This window comes from Mollisia scopiformis (assembly GCF_001500285.1).
Source record: "Mollisia scopiformis unplaced genomic scaffold LY89scaffold_12, whole genome shotgun sequence".
NCBI classification, from domain to species: Eukaryota; Fungi; Ascomycota; class Leotiomycetes; order Helotiales; family Mollisiaceae; genus Mollisia; species Mollisia scopiformis.
Genome location: NW_017263592.1, coordinates 238,423 through 256,209, shown reverse-complemented (window position 1 = coordinate 256,209; position 17,787 = coordinate 238,423). Strand labels below are relative to the sequence as shown.

At 46.7% G+C, this 17,787-nt stretch overlaps 7 protein-coding genes across 7 annotated transcripts; 2 read left to right on the top strand and 5 right to left on the bottom strand.

Annotated features, from left to right (window-relative positions):
- The first annotated feature begins 331 nt into the window (after window positions 1-331).
- Window positions 332-3,123, top strand: LY89DRAFT_616276 (P-loop containing nucleoside triphosphate hydrolase protein). Its single transcript, XM_018210758.1, has 6 exons — window positions 332-795; window positions 861-1,594; window positions 1,646-1,957; window positions 2,007-2,219; window positions 2,270-2,970; window positions 3,024-3,123. Exons 1-5 carry the CDS (start codon window positions 449-451, stop codon window positions 2,665-2,667), a joined length of 2,004 nt encoding a protein of 667 aa, XP_018071116.1. The 5' UTR covers window positions 332-448; the 3' UTR covers window positions 2,668-2,970; window positions 3,024-3,123.
- Window positions 2,674-3,957, bottom strand: LY89DRAFT_63897 (carbonic anhydrase). Its single transcript, XM_018211598.1, has 7 exons — window positions 3,906-3,957; window positions 3,611-3,671; window positions 3,468-3,556; window positions 3,362-3,418; window positions 3,197-3,307; window positions 3,024-3,138; window positions 2,674-2,970 (listed from the first exon to the last, which is right to left on the bottom strand). Exons 2-7 carry the CDS (start codon window positions 3,661-3,663, stop codon window positions 2,847-2,849), a joined length of 549 nt encoding a protein of 182 aa, XP_018071115.1. The 5' UTR covers window positions 3,664-3,671; window positions 3,906-3,957; the 3' UTR covers window positions 2,674-2,846.
- Window positions 3,958-4,303: 346 nt separating this feature from the next.
- LY89DRAFT_684819 (NAD(P)-binding protein) lies at window positions 4,304-5,502 on the top strand. The gene is made up of 2 exons (XM_018214960.1): window positions 4,304-4,455; window positions 4,510-5,502. The coding sequence occupies exons 1-2, from the start codon at window positions 4,386-4,388 to the stop codon at window positions 5,484-5,486; spliced, it is 1,047 nt and encodes a 348-aa protein (XP_018071114.1). The 5' UTR covers window positions 4,304-4,385; the 3' UTR covers window positions 5,487-5,502.
- A 48-nt stretch (window positions 5,503-5,550) lies between these two features.
- LY89DRAFT_747893 (phosphoglycerate mutase-like protein) lies at window positions 5,551-6,777 on the bottom strand (the record flags this gene model as incomplete). Its single annotated transcript, XM_018221142.1, has 3 exons — window positions 6,599-6,777; window positions 6,325-6,543; window positions 5,551-6,267 (listed from the first exon to the last, which is right to left on the bottom strand). Exons 1-3 carry the CDS (start codon window positions 6,758-6,760, stop codon window positions 5,551-5,553), a joined length of 1,098 nt encoding a protein of 365 aa, XP_018071113.1. The 5' UTR covers window positions 6,761-6,777.
- A 962-nt stretch (window positions 6,778-7,739) lies between these two features.
- On the bottom strand, window positions 7,740-8,883 carry LY89DRAFT_733763 (tryptophan synthase beta subunit-like PLP-dependent enzyme; the record flags this gene model as incomplete). Its single annotated transcript, XM_018219842.1, has 2 exons — window positions 7,740-8,578; window positions 8,634-8,883. 2 exons carry the CDS (start codon window positions 8,881-8,883, stop codon window positions 7,740-7,742), a joined length of 1,089 nt encoding a protein of 362 aa, XP_018071112.1.
- Window positions 8,884-11,722: 2,839 nt separating this feature from the next.
- On the bottom strand, window positions 11,723-13,582 carry LY89DRAFT_697126 (oligopeptide transporter; the record flags this gene model as incomplete). Its single annotated transcript, XM_018216877.1, has 7 exons — window positions 11,723-12,389; window positions 12,435-12,621; window positions 12,672-12,811; window positions 12,864-12,972; window positions 13,026-13,174; window positions 13,226-13,406; window positions 13,459-13,582. 7 exons carry the CDS (start codon window positions 13,580-13,582, stop codon window positions 11,723-11,725), a joined length of 1,557 nt encoding a protein of 518 aa, XP_018071111.1.
- Window positions 13,583-14,945: 1,363 nt separating this feature from the next.
- Window positions 14,946-16,596, bottom strand: LY89DRAFT_63859 (Clavaminate synthase-like protein). The gene has a single exon (XM_018211587.1). The coding sequence runs from the start codon at window positions 16,432-16,434 to the stop codon at window positions 15,028-15,030; it is 1,407 nt and encodes a 468-aa protein (XP_018071110.1). The 5' UTR covers window positions 16,435-16,596; the 3' UTR covers window positions 14,946-15,027.
- Window positions 16,597-17,787: the final 1,191 nt, after the last annotated feature.

Genomic DNA, 17,787 nt, shown 5'->3' with positions numbered 1-17,787 from the left:
TAGCCCTGATATGAATCCTATTGAGAAGTGCTGGAGGAGAATAAAACAAGCTCTCCATAGGCGCCTAAGGCAGCCAACAACTGAGGTTCAAATGGTTGTAGCAGTATTAGAAGAATGGGACAAAATTCCTCAGGAATGGATCAATGGGCTTATTGAGCAGCAGGACTTCTGGGTACACGACTTAATTAAGCGATGTGGCTGGTCTACAGCTAATTAATTAATAAAATTCATGATTCTGATGCCCTGAACGCACGGACTTTTGTCCCTATGTTCGTAAACTGGTCACCGAGATCAGGCTGTTGATCCCAGCCAATAGCAGTCATTGCCCCGTGAACCGCCCTTTTCAGCTCCGGCCAGTGGAGGAGGCTGAACCCAGTCTCCTCTGAGTACAAGTAGATCGTCTCAAACACTTCATTTGAATTTTACATTACCGCAAGTATACTTCAAGATGGGCGACAATATCCAAGCAGCTGACGTCAGCAATATCGGCGTTGACCCAGATGTTGTGACGCCTGTCGAGACTGTTCCTGGGGAATGTTGCGAGCTGAAAAGCCTGGTGCTTCGATCGAAAAAAGGGGAGATTGAAATTACCGAGAAGAATAGCAGGTCTAAAGATGATGATCCATACATCAAATTCGCGTTGGTCTCTAGACAATCCTTCGACGAGAATCACACCCACACTGGCACCACCTTGGAAATCAATTCGCCTCAATTGCTCAAAGCTCTTAAGGATGTCATCACGTACTATCCTGGAGAAGCCTTGGAGTTTAGGGCCAAATTCACGATTGAGGCACCGTAAGTTGTTGTTGCTGCTACTTTTGCCCGGGATTGGAAACTCTCAGAAGTTGACAATGTTACAGATACATGATGCTGGTACACTATCGTGAAGACATTCGTGCTTATGGTGAGGCTTCTGGGGATACCGAAACAAAAGCCCATGTTAAATTGTTGATGAACTATCTGGATGATGAAGCTGGTCCAAAGGGCGTGGAAACCAAAGAGATGATCAACACCGGTGTCATCACGTTTCCACTACTGTGGATGATTTACAAACCGGGCGACATCATTTGCAAGCGCGAGAACGGCCACTCTCGTCTTTTCCAAGTGCGAAGGCACGGCTATGGAGAATCTCTCAATCGTGGAAAGTACTTCGACATCGGGTGCTCCTTCGTCTCATACGATGGCGAACACGCTGGCATGTCAAGAGAAAGATTGAGAATCTGGGATCGCCAAGAATTCTTCGGTTTGTTCTCAACTACCATCACATTTCTCTCAGCATTTCCTGTGAAATTTCTTGAGAAATCCGCCAGACTAGCTCTGGAAGACAAGATGGCAGCCAGAGGACGTCGATATTTGGATATCAACGAACGTTGCATCAAGCAATATGATGGCTTATTTCTCTATCTCAAGCGACCACCTTGGGATTACTATAATGAGAACGCCGCATATGACGGAACCTTCATACCCGAGACTATGAGCGGCCGGGTGGTCATCGATCCCAAGACGTTCAACGAAGAGGCGAGAGCACAGAAAGAACAAGTTGAGTCAAAGGCAGATAATAATACAGAAGAAGTGGTAGATTCGAAGAAACCAGGTATGATTTTCAATGCTCCACATCGCTTGCACTGGCTTACTGACCAAACAGCCGCACTCGATTTCTCGGAGGACCTTCATAGCAACGATCTCGATCCTAGACTTTGCCCTTCATATATTTATGGTTTTTCCCTCGAGAAGAAGGAGTGGTGCAAGTTCTTCGTGGACTTCATGTCACCTGTGGAATGGAAATCAAACTCTCTCGACTCGCTCATCATCCCTGCACCTCAAAAGCGACTGTTGGAAGGTCTCGTTACAGGCCATAGCTTTCCTGACAAAGCTCGAGATGAGAAGAACCTCAAAGGAAAAGGATTGGTTGTTCTACTACATGGTACACCTGGATCTGGAAAGACTTTGACTGCAGGTATGAATACCTCCTGGTCACGTGCTAACAAATGCTTACTGTTGTACAGAGGTGACGGCCGAACATACTCAGAGAGCGCTGCTCAATATCTCGACCGGAGAGTTAGGAAGTTACCAGATGAGAATCGAGGTTGAGCTTAAGCGCCTGCTTACATATGCTTCAACTTTTCAAGCAATCGTGTTGATCGATGAAGCTGATATATTCCTTGAGGCTCGCAAAAGTGGTCCTGCTGATCAGCTTGAACAAAACGCGATGGTCGCTGGTATGCTATTCTCTCTCAAAATTTTCCGTTCTTTTACTGACAACTCACAGTCTTCCTCCGCCAACTCGAATATTTCCAAGGTATCATCTTCCTCACGTCCAACCGTGTCTCCGTCTTCGACCAAGCCATCAAATCTCGCATCCACCTCGCGCTGCAATACGCTAGTCCTGGCAAATGTGTACGCCGTACGCTCTGGAAAAAGAACCTTGAAAGTGTTCCAAGAGAAGATCTCGATCTGGATCTTGAAAAGGCGCTGGACGCGGTTGAGGGTACGGAGATGAACGGTCGGGAGATTTCGAATTCGATCACGACGGCCAAGACATTAGCGAAGAGCGAGGGTTCGAAGCTGAAGTTGGAGTATTTGCAGACCATTGTACAGGTTTGGAGCGAGTTTGAGGAAAGTTTATCGAAAATGTCCGTGCTGGAGGGGTCGTGGGTTGAAAAGTAGATTGTCGCATGGGTTATCCCACATCGCTTTGAAAAACCAACATCATCCAGAATTAGAGCCACTAGAAACAATTCTGTTCATTCTCAATCTTCAACAATTACAGATTGGACTCAGATGATCTGCGAAATCCACCCTTCTCAGGATAGAACAAGCCAAATAACCCCACACCAGACCAACATTCAAACAATCTGTTTCAGCTTTCCCGTGAAAGTATCAAGCACAAGACCAAAGACCTCCATATTCTCCGCAATCGTCGGAAAACTCTTCAAGAAATCCACATCTTCAACAATCGTCTTATATGGACTAAATCTAGTCAGCTCCTCACTTCTCAGAATTTCCACTCTTACAAGACTTACTCATTAATCGCCCCCCAACACCCATGATGGTCCTCCGCAAGACCAGGATGCTTCTCCTCTATCCTATGCTGAAACTCATCCTCGCCCTTCTCCCCAAACTGACTCGTCCCACAATCTAGTCCAGTCCATCAGTCAAGATCCATATATAGGTAGATGGGGAAGCGGCGAAATACCAGTATGATGCACAACAACAACAGTCCCTACGTCTCCCAACGCATCCAGCACTAACAAAGACCGAATAACACCCTGTGTTCTTCCTCCTGCGTTTCGGAGAATTGCGGCTTCTAGATACCTCCAATTAGTTAATGGTCTTATTTCTGCTCTTGGAATTGACGAACCTCCTCGATTCAAATCTAGGTATTCCATAGGATGGACTCTGGGATCTGCGCAAGCGACTGTGGTTTTGTGAGTAAGGATTTAAAGGCTGGGTGAGGGTGTGCGGACTGATAACCATTGATTTCGCGCCGGACTTTTTGCGTTTTTCGATGCCGTCCATCAGTTTTCCTGGTGCTTTGTATGTTTCGGCGTATTCCCTGTTGTTACGGTTAGGATTTGTGGGGTTGAGAATGGGGTGTGGGGTGGGTTACTCGTTTCTGGAGAGGATACTTTCGAGGCGTTGGGCGGGAGTTGGGTTTGACATGGTGGGTGCTGGATGGTGCGATGCAGAAATTAATTAGATGTTGGTAAATATGGAAGTGACTATGGAAACGATTTGACCTTGGACGATGCTTATTCTAACTATTGAGTTTAGGAATGTCGAATTGAATTTTTGCCAAGCGTACGCTATCCTTATATATATACCTTCACTGACTCAATTCTGGATACCGAGAAAGAACGACAAAAAGATCCGTTCAGTAATCAAACAGTACCTTGCTTACTCACCCTTGTCCCGTAACCTAAAGGACCAGCACTGCGGGGTTTAGCAAAAGCGAGGCTCATGTACCTCGTGGAATAATCTTGATGCGGGATCTCCTGCGGGATCTAAAATCAATTTCCATTCGTCGGCAATTCGCTGTTGGGACGTTCTGCAGAATGATTACTATTCATGCTCTTACGTCCGAAAGGGTGCCATAAGCGAGGTCTGGTCTTGGCAGCCCCTGACGACTACCGAAGCGGTAATTGAAGCTGCAACGTGCGTAGTAGGCATATGCGATCATGTCATGATCAGAAATCAGACTTTGGATATTGTGAAGAGAAATTGTGATGGTGGGCGATTCGCGTGTATAAAGGAGGTGAAGGACCCACTGTAGACTTGCCCTATCTTCATCAAGATTCTATAATAGAGTTTCCCTGTACAGCATCAGCATTATCACAACATAATTCTATCTCGATCACGCCGCATAAGTGAACTCCAATCACATAATGTCCTCTGCCAAACAGACAGTCCTCGCCATTGGTGGAACCGGGGCTCAAGGAATATCAGTCGTGAAAGGGAAGCGTTCAAAATGTACCACTTACGGTCCGAAACAAATCTAAACAACTCTAGGGCTTGCCCGAGATTCCAAATACAACGTCCGCGTTCTAACCCGCTCCACCAAATCCAAACCAGCACTCGAGCTCGCCGCCCTGCCAGGAGTTACAATCGTATCAGGTGACGGTTACAACGAAGCAGGTCTTCACTCTGCGTTCTCAAGCGGAATTGACATCGCCTTCGTCAACACGAACGGCTTCGCAATCGGAGAAAAAGCCGAAATATACTGGGGCATCCGTATCTTCGAAATCGCAGCCGAGCACGGCGTCAAGCATTTCATCTGGGCGAACCTAGAATCCTCGTACAAAGTCAGCGGATATCAGCCCAGGTTCCGAACTGGACATTTCGACGGCAAGCACAAAGTCGCAGATTGGATTAGTGCTCAGCCAAAAGATGGACTCATGAAATGGAGTATTTTGACTAGTTGTATGTATTTGGAGATGTTCTCCGAGCTATTGCGTCCATTTCCTGAGACGATTAACGGGGAAGAAGTCATGGTTTTCAAGGCTCCTGTCGGTGATGGACGTCCACCCATGATATTCCTAGAGGATCTCGGTCGATATGGCAGATGGCTGATCGACAATCCCGAGAAGAGCAGTGGGATGAACCTGAAAATCTCAACCGATCAAGTGGGATGGGAAGAAGTTGCGCAAGCGTTCACTGAAGTTACTGGCAAGAAGGCGGTATTCAGAGATGTTACCCTTGATGAATATTTTGCATCTGGAGCTTTCCCGGATCCGGATGCTAAAGTCGGACATTCGGTTGGACATGATGACGATACTTTGCAGACGTATAGAGAGAATTTCTCTGGGTTTTGGAACACTTGGAAAGAGAATGTTTTGCAAAGGGATGATGAGGTGTTGGATGAGATATTACCAACGCGGGTTAAGAGCATCAAGGAGTGGATGCAGATTACCGGTTATACAGGCAAGCCAGGGAGTGTTTTGAAGGATTATTCTGATGCGAGGAGAGCGCCGAAGGTGGAAGTATAAGGAGTTGAGTTATAGGAGAATTCAAACATGTAATTAATTGATTAAAAAACCTAGTCTGCCAAGCTCATCTCATCTTTGCTAGCCCAGTCGATATCGTACTACCACTTGAACATACACACGTTCCCGTCGCTTGGCTCGTGATCGGCGGTGCATTGCAAACAACCTGACTTGTATAGGGCAGCACTGTTGTCACGGGCGCAGTGCCACTCAACGTCTCCGCCTTTACCAAAATCGGTATCACAGCCCCTGTCGATAAACTGAAAGACCGATGTCCCAGCACACTCAGAAGACTAGAAGCTTCACCAGAATGCGTAGTAAATGAGATGAACGTTTCTCCGTCAGTGGAGAAAATTTGATCCAGAAGAGTTTTTGAGCGAAGTCCTTGTGCAGTGGGCGTTTCGGAGGTGGATTGTCGGAACAGGAGATCATACTCGGTGAAGCCGGGCTCGATGGTGTAGGAGGGGAAGAGAGATTTGATGTACGTGAGATTGGATCGAGAGTCGCACGTGTGGATATCGATACCTTCGCGAAGAAGCTCTTTCACTTCTGGTACGAAGGGATGAGAAGCAGGTAGATCAAGCCCAGAGAAAGAGACGTTGGCGGTCTGGAGACAACGAGTCAATGGGGAGACGTAGTAAGACTGGGGAGTTTGAATGTTCTGAGTAGCGATGAGGCGAGACCAGAGGTTGTTGACGGTTTGTGCTTGAGCTACGCCGTTCGCGTCTAGGTGAGCGTCAAACCATGTTACTGTTGAGTTTCCATCCAGTTGTGCCCAATAGCACTAAAGAACAATTGTTAGCATCCGAATTCTTGACCCATTAGCTTCGCCGCAACTCACATTCCAGGCTGGAGTTCCATAGAAAGTCTCTGCAGCATTATGATAGCCTTCACCATGACGACCAATGAATAGTATCTTATACTCGATATTACTCGGCGAAACAAGGTTCAATCGGAAAACTTGATTGGCAAATCGCTCCCACTGGGACTTAGTGTTTTTTGGATCAAATTGGGCGTCGGTCGGGTAAGTTTGATTGATAAGCCCGAAATTTGTTGCTACCTATTAATTGATCTACTGTTAGCAAGAATATTCAATAAGTGGGTGGATGACGGACAAAGTCAAACGTTGAAGAATTGGTTGAATTATTGTCTTGGAGAAAGTAGCCAGGTACACTGGAGTATGATATGTATTGCGCGAGGGGCTTTTGCTTCAATTGATGCGCCTGGGTGGCGCAGAAAATCGCAAAGATAGTACCAAGGAAGGCGATGTGATACATTACGGAAGCTATGATGGATGAACAGAGAGGTGATACAAAGGGGAGCTCAAGAAAGGTATGAAGCTGGCAGAAGCTACCCCTCTTATACTCGAACAGCTACCCCACTGTGCACAAAGCGATTGCCCTGCAGCTACCCCCAATCGTAGGACTAGTCTTGGCACATGTCCATCAATAAGTACTGTACCTGTACCGTCCTGTTGGGTCGAACAGAAGCACCAATTGGGAGGAGACTACTCGCACATGGTACTGATAATCTGACGAAACCGGAAGTACTCTTCCATCAAAGGCACAATAAGGCACACGACACCCGTCAATTCCGAGAGCGAGACGCCTCTAAAGAGCAGTTGAATACGACGGATCTTTTTGCGGGTGCTGTTTTAGTTGTCCGAGTTCCTGAATACAGAAGGTGGGGTTCGAATTTCTGATATTAAGAGCCAAATGTACCTGCAGAGACGTCTTTTGAACAATTTTCAACCAATCATTTAACCACGTGGCTGATGATCATCGTAGTCACTTGATTTCGACACATTCATATATTCATCTTGAAAGAATCATGAGTATAGATCTCTAAATCTTTAAAGAGATATATCCCATTCAACATCCGCCAGCAAAAGGGGTTCAGCCCCACAAATCCTCGCTTCTTCCCAAGAACACCAATCAAATATTTACGCTGAAACTCGCTAGTATTGTCCGCTATACACAATTCCACTTGGCAAGATGGTAACCAAATAACACTTTTATTTTGAGCATTACACCGCGGATTATAGCAATCTGAAGAAGATAAAACCTTAAAAAAAGAGTTTCTTGCTAGCCAATGCGAGGCTCGAAATCGCGACCTTGACCCCAAGCTTTTAAATATCCTGAAAATAGAGAAACCAGAAAGTCAACTTGGCAAAATCACTACAGAAAATATAACTTCAACCCCAAGACACCCATCCTACCCACGTCCCGCCATCAAACCAGCAACAGACATACAATCTCAGGCGCTTCGTTCATACATCTCACTCCAATCTTTCTCCGAAGCGATCGAGCGTGGTTGAAAGTCCCCAAGCTCCTCCGTAATCCTGCTGACCGTTGTATTTCCTCCCGTGAGAACAATCCCAATATTCCAATTCTTCCTTTGCTTTGCCAACATCGCGCGAAACTCCGCGTTGAAAAGCAGAAGTGCAACAGATACTGCCGAGCTGGGCTCAATGACCAACTTCAATTCCTCCATGAGCAAACGCCATGTTTTCTTGATTTCGCGCTCTGTTGCAGTGTACAATCCCGCGACGAGATCTTTCTGGCGAATAAGATCAAAGTTGCCCTTCGATGTAGATGCTCTCAAGCCGTCTGCAACACTATTTTGGTTTTTGGGATTTGACAAAACACCAGACTCAATTCCGCTCTGCAAATCTGGACCACCTTCTTGTGGTTCGCATCCGTAGACGGAAGTTTCAGTGCCCTTGCATACCACGGCAGCACCAGTGAGCAAACCACCCGTCGCACTAGGTAACACTACCGCGTCAAGCCTCTGTCCGCTCATTTCGTGCACTTGCTCGATCATTTCCATCGTCGTCGTTGCTTGACCGTGGACGATGCTTGGATCGTCCATGGGCCCAATGAAGATAGCACCAGTGTCTTTGATAATCTTCTTGGCGGTTTTATCACGATCTTCTGGATTTGCTCCGGCAAGAACGACCTTGCCACCGTTTTTCTTGGCGCCTTCGATCTTTGATGGTGCAGATGTTTTGGGGAGAACGACCGTTGCATCAATTGTCATATTTCGTTTTTGAGCAGCGGTTTTTGCTGCAAGAGCCACCGCGTGGCCAAAATTGCCTGTTTTGCGGCATGTCAGAGATTCATATTCATTACGAGACTATGGGTATCTAACCTGTGCTGACAGCGACTACGCCCTTCTTTAGTTTCTCGCTCGGTTGCTCTGCTATGAAATTCGAAGCTCCTCGGAACTTGAAAGAGCCTGATTTCTGCAAGTTCTCGCATTTGAAGTAAAAGTTGATGTTTAACTCTGGCGACGAAGCCATGTGAGAAAGGTTCTCGGATACCAGAACGGGGGTGCGATTGATCAACGGCTTGATCAAGTCTTGAGCCGTACGCACTCCATGACGGGTGATTTGAGACATTGCGTGTAGTGAAAGAAGAAACAGGTACGGCCGAGTAGATTCAAATCTGGTCACAGGACTACGGCAGACATTCATTCATACATTTGTTATATACCTCAAGAAATCACGTTTCAGACTCCCCCGGACGAGTTGGACACTCCGGGGAGGATGTCATCGGTGCGTCACAGAACACAAGCTGTTCCAAGGAGCGCCTATCGTTGATATAATCATCAACCTCACGTCATGGTACTTCAAAAGTCAACACATTTAAGAGTCAAACACGGGCAGTCCGAGATGGTTGACTTCGGGAAGTCCCACCAGCTAGGGCACATGCACTTCATCACTTATCGCCGGTATGAGCTTACCAGGAGTAGAGGAAAATCTAACAAGACAAAGATATTCATTTCATAACTGCTAAGATCGCCCAACATATAATTCCTTGCTAGCATGAGATCCTTCATGAATACCACCCAAGGTTACACTTCCATGGCTGACAAGGAGCAAGACAAGCATCGGGATTTCTGTCGATCACTACATCTTCCATTCTTAGGTTGAGAGGACCAGATACTGTTCGGTGGCCAGCACTGGTCAATCCCGAACTGCCTCGCAGACATAATGCTTAAAGTGATTAACGAAGAGCGGAATTATATTATAAACAGGATGCTATTCTTCATGCCATTTTTTGTAAGCTCATGACACCTGCTGGCCATGCCCAAGGCTAACAACACTACAGGCGTGGAAGGAAGCAAAGTTGCTGATTGACCGAACTATACGAAGAGGCGTTGCGGTTGAACAGGCAATTGGAGAATTGCACTAAAGAGACCATCAAGAACCTTTGGTTTCAATGTTCAGACAACACCACTATGACAACTATTGAGAGTGTATGGACAAGCGAAAGTGCTCAAAACGCAAACATAGCGGTCAAGCTTCTACCTTAATTAATTTCTTTCATTCGAAAGCCTACCGTAGTTCGTGTCCTGTATCAATCCCTGCGATCGATTCGTCCTTCCTCTTCCTCTCACTTATGAGCCCTCCACATACCGGGTAACCATTAATCTTGATTCCATCTCACTCAGCCCAAATTATGATTCGGGGGAACGATCATCCTCATCTTCGAGCAGTTGTATGGACCATGAAAGATGCAGATCGATGGCATCATACACAGAATCGTGAATCGAGAAACTTGACAGAAGCATTCCCGTATGATGAAGCTTTTCTTCGGAGAGACCGAAGAAAAAGAATATTTGCAGAACCAGAATGTACGTGAAAAGATCGGCAGTACAAGACATAAAGGCTCGAGTCTAGATTGACCTGGGGTTCGGGCCGTAAGGTATGCACGCCTCCGTGCATGCAAGACCTGCTGTCTATGGAAATGATGAAAATCCCATGATGATGACTTCGACCTCCTTTGGATCAGTAAGCATAAGCTGCATGCATACCCGTCAATCTTGGAACGAGCTTCCTTGCTTTGCTACTACGGCATCTGCCTTATTCAAGCCACACTTTCGGCCTCAGTCAGTGTAACGGCGGGTTAGAAGAAAGATCGAGAACACGTAATATCCTGAATAGGCAAACGGCACCGCTGGAGATGGCGTTACCCGTGTCATGGTTCTGAATAGCGAAGGTTGCATCAGACGAATGTCTCGCTAGGACCTTCTCCAAGTGCGAATTAGAGAAAGCGCAACAAACCAACCAAAAAAACACTACTTAAATTTGGTTCAAATTAAATCGGGGTCAGTTCAAACCCTGGAAGATTTTCCAGAACAAAAGTAGGACATTGGGCAATGATGCTAGTAGTTACTTTAATTTAGATAATTAAATCAGAGCAATGAATTTGGTGAACAAATAAATAATTCCTGGTCTCATTTAGAAAAAGTACCTTTATTTGATTTGAAGTAATTGCTGCCGTTTTCCGCGCTAAAAAAGGCTAAGCCATATTTCTAGAAAAACAGAAATTCTAGGACAAGCACTTAGATAATAACAATTAAATAAGAGCCCATTTAAAAGCGGGCCACCTCCACAAAACAAAGACGTAACTCCAACCCCAAACCAGCCCAATGCCTTCCATCTCAACCACTCTTCTCATCCACACTTTCAACGCCTCCGATGTACACGAGAGGCACAGCCGGGAGTAAATATACCAACAAGCAACTAGTGCCAAGAAGTGTCGTTGAAATACGGTGCATACGCATGACAGCCCGGCAACGGCTAAGCTTCCCCGCCCGCATCTCCCGTCCCTAGCATCTAGCTACGTAGTGTCCGTCCATCCACCCCACGATCTTTCGCCCCTGTAAATCTAATCTTGCACGCAGAGCGGCCGACAATGAGTGACCACCGCTTATGACTGTACCGTACGCCGTATCGTCGTCAATGATATCAGTGGCTTCGTACGGAGGCCGTCCCCTGAAATGGAAAAACTGGGATGGGATCGGCATTGGGATTTGCAACTTTGCCAGGGAGAACGGGAATATCCCCGTGGTGATCTGGTTGGGTGTGGAGTGATACACTCAGCAGTCAGATCTTCCGTGGCGGGTATGGCGTGCGACGGAAGGAAGGCGGGGTACAAGCTTTGAGATGTAGATACCGGGGTTTGACGTGCCCGCACTTTTTTCTTGGAAGTCTGGGCTGGGTCTTTGGTGTCTATTCTAGTTCGATTTCAGCTTGGCCAGAGTCACATGAATTTGTTCCAGCTCCAGAGGTTGTATGTATCTGTAAAAGTTGTGGAACGCTGAAAAGTCATGCTGAGAAGATGTTTTTGATAATTTACAAATTCCTAATAATACATAGATCTACCATCTTACAATTTTGAACTTCTTCTACCATCCACACTTTCTCTTAAAAACAATCTCTCGCCAATCGTCTAGTCATCATTGACTCCAGCATTCAAGCTATCCTCCTGTGCGTTGTACTTCCGGAAGAACACATAAAACAGAATTGTAGTCAAACACATAGCCCCAGCAAGACTAGCATACATAGCCAACAACTCCGGATCGTGGTAAGTCGGACTGAGCGCAATTCCAAGGAGCGCTGCAAACGCAAAAGCAAGAGACAAAATAGCTTGCACAACAGCCTTCATACTCTTCGGTGCTTTCGTGTAGGCATATTCATACATAGCAGGAAAAGCGAAAGCTTCACTGAAACCTTCTAGAACATAAATGGGGACCTGAGCCGCAACGTTCACGGCGTTTGGCAAGAGTCCGTTGTTGGAAGCGGCGCATTTGCGGGGTGCTGAGTAGCAGGGTGGTGAGTCGTATATCCAGCCTTGAACGCCGGCTGCGAAGGCCATGGCTGGAACCTCGAATGCGAATCCTAGAGCCATTCGAGTGATAGGGGGAAACTTGATTCTGAAGCGGCGAAGGAGGGGGTAGAGAATGTGTGTGATGAGCGGCATGAGGATGACGACCGTGATGGAATTGACGTTGGGAAGTACATCGTTTGGAATTCCATGGGTCTGCATGTTGGCAGCTTGAGAGACGGTGTTCGTTGATAACTGGTTTTGACACACCGTGAGGACGATTATGGGAAGACTGGGTGGTGTTAGACGATTTGCTGGGAAAGAGTGAACAACTTACAATGTCCGGCATGCAATCAGCCCTGTCTTCAAGTCGGTAATGAATTTATTATCCCAATCCACAACTCCACCATCTCTTGCACGGACTTCTTCTGGTCGAGCGGCCTCCATCCGGAATCCGTTTTTGCCTGCGATTACTAGTGCACTGCACGCTGGCCGTATTGCGTTCTTTTCTCTCTCAGCGTAGACTAAATTGTGTCAGTAGATTAGAGTATCATATTGTGAAGAATTTTATCACCATAGAGTCGGAAACCGGACATGAATACCAGCAATGACAAACACAGGAAAATGGTAGACATTGAGTACGTTGACCAGAATCCAATATCTTTCTCCATGAAAGTACTGGGGATGCGAGACAGTGCTCCCACATTGACACACCTGACATATATTAGCAAATTGAGCAGGACAGTTGCGAAGTTGTCAAACATACCAGTAGTATATGTTGAAGGCATACTCTCTAGTTGCATCACGATCTATGACAACTTTCTCGCCATTCTTAGTGACCTTCAGCTCTTCGGCATCAGTACCGCAATTATCCGCTGTAACATAGTTAGTCTATACAGCGACCAAAGGAATATTTGCGAAATAGTACCTAAGAAAGGTGGAAGAGCAGCCTTCACCCCGGATGTACCAACACTGATCACCAGCAAAGCCACGATGAGCCCTGGTAAACCAGCACCTTTCTCCAGCAGCGCTGGAATGGATGTGATCGTCAATATAAGAACACCCGTAATATAAATACTACAACGAAGTGAGCCTACATTCTTTAACACTTGGGAGCCGACTTCAAACCTCATAGACCAACAAATGGTCCGAAATCGACCAAGATGCTCATCCGAAATAACAGCAGCAAACATTGGCGTAATATAGCTCAAAGCCAAGAAAGCATTATTCAGAATTGACGCAATGGATTGTCCCATTCCCAAGGCGCCTGGTCGTAAAGGATCATGGAAGGAATTTTGGATGTAGTTCTCTGTAATATTCGTCAGACTACCGGTGGAAAGTCAGAAGCATAGAAAACTTACGCAAAGGTCCAATGAAAGAATAATACGCGAATCGTTCCAGCAGCGTAGAGATTGATATCAACCAGATGGCCAGAGGTATTCGTCCTGGTACTCGTCGAAGAGAGTGTCTCTCTCCAGCTGACATTTGGTCTTCGTCTCTCGTAGCAGGCCTGTTATTTGTATCAGTGTTTCGAAGTTTGTTGTATTGGCAGGGAAGTGATTCACGGAGTGTCAAGTTCGATAGATGGCGACATTGTATTGCTTCTCGGGTTCATTTTTGGACTTGTAATTTTCAACACCACAAAGGTTTTGATCTAAATCAATACTTTCGTGAAAGCAAACGAAGGTCGAAGCCTCTTGATGGCAAAGTACCATACCGCTAAGCGACAACGCTGAGTCGTAAAAGAGCAATAATCGCCTCCTCCGACACGACGACGGTGGCCTTGCCCGACAATCGATGTCGTAGCCATGATGGACATTGAGCTGAGTACGTTGGACTTTCTCATCAATCTTAGTCCCCGAACGGGTACTCTATTCCTGCATGTAGAATGCGATCCGGACCCGTGCCGTGCCTGCAGTGTAACCCGAAAGCCTGGCAAGCTTAAAATCGGCACGTCACTTTTTCGTTGCCGGATTTAGCGTCTTTATCTGCTGGAATGGCTTGCTTGCAGGCTCGTAAATGTACGTCCATAGGTATGTCTCAGTGAGTTTTGCCACTGTGTGACTTTGCCTTCGTGGGGGAGGGGCAAATATATGGTAGACCCTGTAAGTTGTGGGGAAGGCGGCTCAGAAAGTGGTTCGTGTCAAATGCATGACAACATGAGTCAGCTTCTGGTTTGCATGGTACGGGCATAACCCAGTCTTCTGAATCAGGAAGCTTAAATGTTGTTGCAGATCACTTAGCCTTTTGGCAAGTCGTAACGAAGGCGCCATCGTTGCCGGGCAGGTCTGGAGAGATCATCGCCTTTCCAGACTCTCAGTTTATTTCCCTTGACAATCGCAGGGGAATTCTAGAAAAGAACCCACTTTATTAACGGTACAAGGCGGGAATAACCCAAAACATGAATTCAAAATGTGAGACATTGGCGGAAAACAATGTCTCGTCCCAGTTGTAATCTAAAATTCTCGGTGATCCACTAACCGCTACATGCAACCTTGCCATTGTCAGAAAAAGGCAAAAGAAAAGGTGAGTATGCGTTACTTGTACGTTACTTGTATGTCGGCGCTTTTGGCTCAACGAGCCTATTCTGTTAAAACTTCTGAAGATCCTTTCAGAAAGACTGCATCTGTGAAGAATATTCCTCAATCTAGTGAGTTTCGAATGAGATACAAGGAAACAGGCAATAGCATCTCATCAAGCAGATTTCTTTTCACGAGAGTAGAGCAAAAACGAACTTTTCCAAAGAGGAAAGAATGGTACTTTTGAATGATCGAGAGAGTGAAGACTATGAAAACATCCAAGAGAGTGACGTCCGAACCAGCACATTTTCCTGCTTCCAGAACCAAAGAAAACAACGTCAATCACATCTAAGAAACCCAGCAACAGCCAACGTCCCCGCACTAGCTCCCTCGTACATCTTTGCAGCACCTTCAAACCAAGAAGCGCTTTTCCTGAACAAGCTTCACCATCTCCCTCAACTGCGGCATCGGCATATGAACCAACCACTGATCCCCAACAAACCCACTCAGCATACTAATACAAAGCGCTCGATACCTATCATGCACCACCTGCTCGGGAACAGTCTGCCCGACACCCGTGCGCGGGACAGCAAAGACTTTCTCGCGCCCATGCAAGACGCGGTAATTGTCCCAAAGGAACATATCGCCCGGCTTAAGGTTAACCTTGAGCTGGTGCGTGTCCCGTCTCATGACTTCAAGGAAGCGTTTTTGCGCTAGCCGCGCCTCGTCATATTCTTCGTAGGGAGAGAGCAGACTGCCGATGAAGTTTGGGTGCCAGCGGACGCGCTTGAATTGGTCGCTGGTGCCGGGCTGCATGGAGACAGCCGTGTCGACGGTCATTTGCGAGACGGCTTCGCCGTAGAAGGCGGAGACGCGACCTAGTGTCATGGGATCGTTGCAGAGGTGGTGATAGGACTCTGGGTGTTCTTCTTTGAGGGTCTGGAGTGCGGCTAGGACGGACACGAAGGTGTTCTCGCTTTCGCCTTCGAGGATGTACCATCCTTGGACTTGGATGGGCGTCTCGTAGAAGGCATGGTCTGCGTGGGGTAGCAGGACCTGTGAAGTGTCGTAGTTTGGGAGTTCTTTCCTCTTGTCTGCTTCGCTACTGCGGGAGGAGACGTTGAAGGATTTATCTGCCCCGCGGGTAGGATGGATGAACACAGAGCCGAAGATCTTCTTGAGGATCAAGGTGCAGAGGTTGTTGACATGATTCAACTCGTCTTCATAGTTTGGGTCGGGAAGGTCGACAATCTTGACGAGTCCGGTCGAAGAAGCACCAAGTAGGTGATCGAGAACAGCAAGCATGAGGGTATCCATGCGCTCAGGCTCGGTTTCAGTATCGAAGAGCTCCTTGTAGGAGACATCTGGAATGTTCAAACTCTCAACAGTCCATCCTTGGGTTGGTGCATCAGTTGTGATGGCGGAGTTTCCATTAGACTGCAAAGCTACAATGGGAGCCATGACGCGGAGCCACTCAACGGGGAACTTGGAGCTGAGTCCATCACTCCAGGTGACATCCAAAGTGACCATTGAGTCTTGGGTGTTCATCTCTGCGCTATCAATGCGAACCGTTTCGTCGGATTGCGTGCTGATGGCAGTAACAGTATTCCTGGAGGCCCCGTCATCGCAGCGGGCGTCGTGGAGCCATTGGGAGTGAAAGGTGAACTCTCCGTCAGGGAAGATGACGGTGACTTTGTTTCCCTTGCTGCATTTCTTGCAACTAATGGTGGATTTCGCGACCTTTTTGGTGTCAGGACTTTGTCCCTTCCAGGTAACTTCGACCTGAGTGGGCAAGGTAGGGAGCAAGGTTGAAGGCATGATTTGCAAGATGGGTTGCGCAGTGAGCAGTCTTTGAGTTGACTAAGATAGCTGTGTTTTGTTTTTGAGACAGTCGAGAACATAAATAACTTGTGTTGGGAAAAGCTGAGATGAGTGATAATGGTTTCTACAGAGCTGGGTGAAAAGGATATCTTATATACTGAGCTGTGATTGATATTCGTTCTTGAATCTTCGCAACGCAATAATTACATCATTCTATCTGACATCATTCTTTCGAATTGATTTCTGGACAACTTCTTGTGATCAGCAGAGGAGCCGTCTTTCGAATCCAATAGAGATTGTTGAAAGAGACATGCTTGGAGTATGTTTGGCGATATTCAAGGGAGCAAATCGTCACAGAGACGGGCTCTCGATGATATGACAGCAATTGCACTTGAAAACACTTGTCGATCTCTCTTTAGGTATCTACCTTCTATCTTGAGGTTTCTGATGCTGGTTATAGCTCACTACGGTATGTGAACTAGACTTAAATGAAAGGAGATGGCATTTGTCCGTTAGCCTTCAACTAGCTCTGGGCCGAAAAGGCGGGCTCGCACTAACTCTGTTTCCATACACAGCTAGCACTATTTGAGACCATCAACAGTGTTTACTCCTTGAGTCGAGTGCAGTCGAATCAGGTCAGGCTATTTAACAAAGACTGAATGAAGAACCTAACTTCGCTTGTGTCTAAGCAAGCTCGTGCTTGAATCTGAGTAGGAAACAAGACTCAAAAGAAGAGAGGATCAACATAAGACCCGACCGTGATCTACAGTCTGTACAACATGGCCTTGAGTTTGGGTCAACTCGGAGTCGCCTAGCCTTGCTTGGGCTTTCAAATCTCCGTAAGTAGTTCCACACCGCTGTGACTTAGAAAAAGTCAGGACTAGAGATCGAATTTCCAAGATCAAAACTTTTGAAGTGTCTAAAGACTCGGGTCTAGCAACGGGTGTGACCCCACGTCAGAAGAATACATGATCACCCCTGTGAATGATTTACTGCCCAATGCGACCTAGCGCCCCAACTACAGGCTCAGACAACAACTCGGGAATAACAGGTTCGGAACTTCCCATTGTCCAATCGTTCGAAAAGAGATGCAAGGGCTTCATTCAACGATTGTTCAAGTAGCGAGTTACAGTCTCATGATACGTGCAGGGGCGCTTAGAATGTTGCATGCAACCGGACATACCGAGGAGGCGCGCTTCATGTAGCTCAAATCATAACCCTGTTAACACGAGGTTTTTCGGCCGATCCCCGCAATTTCATGAAACGAACTATTGAAGGGTGTTCTTGGGTTGTATGTCGTCATGTGCAGGATGTGTGCAGGACGCATGCCCTTGGAATTCTGTCGTGCCG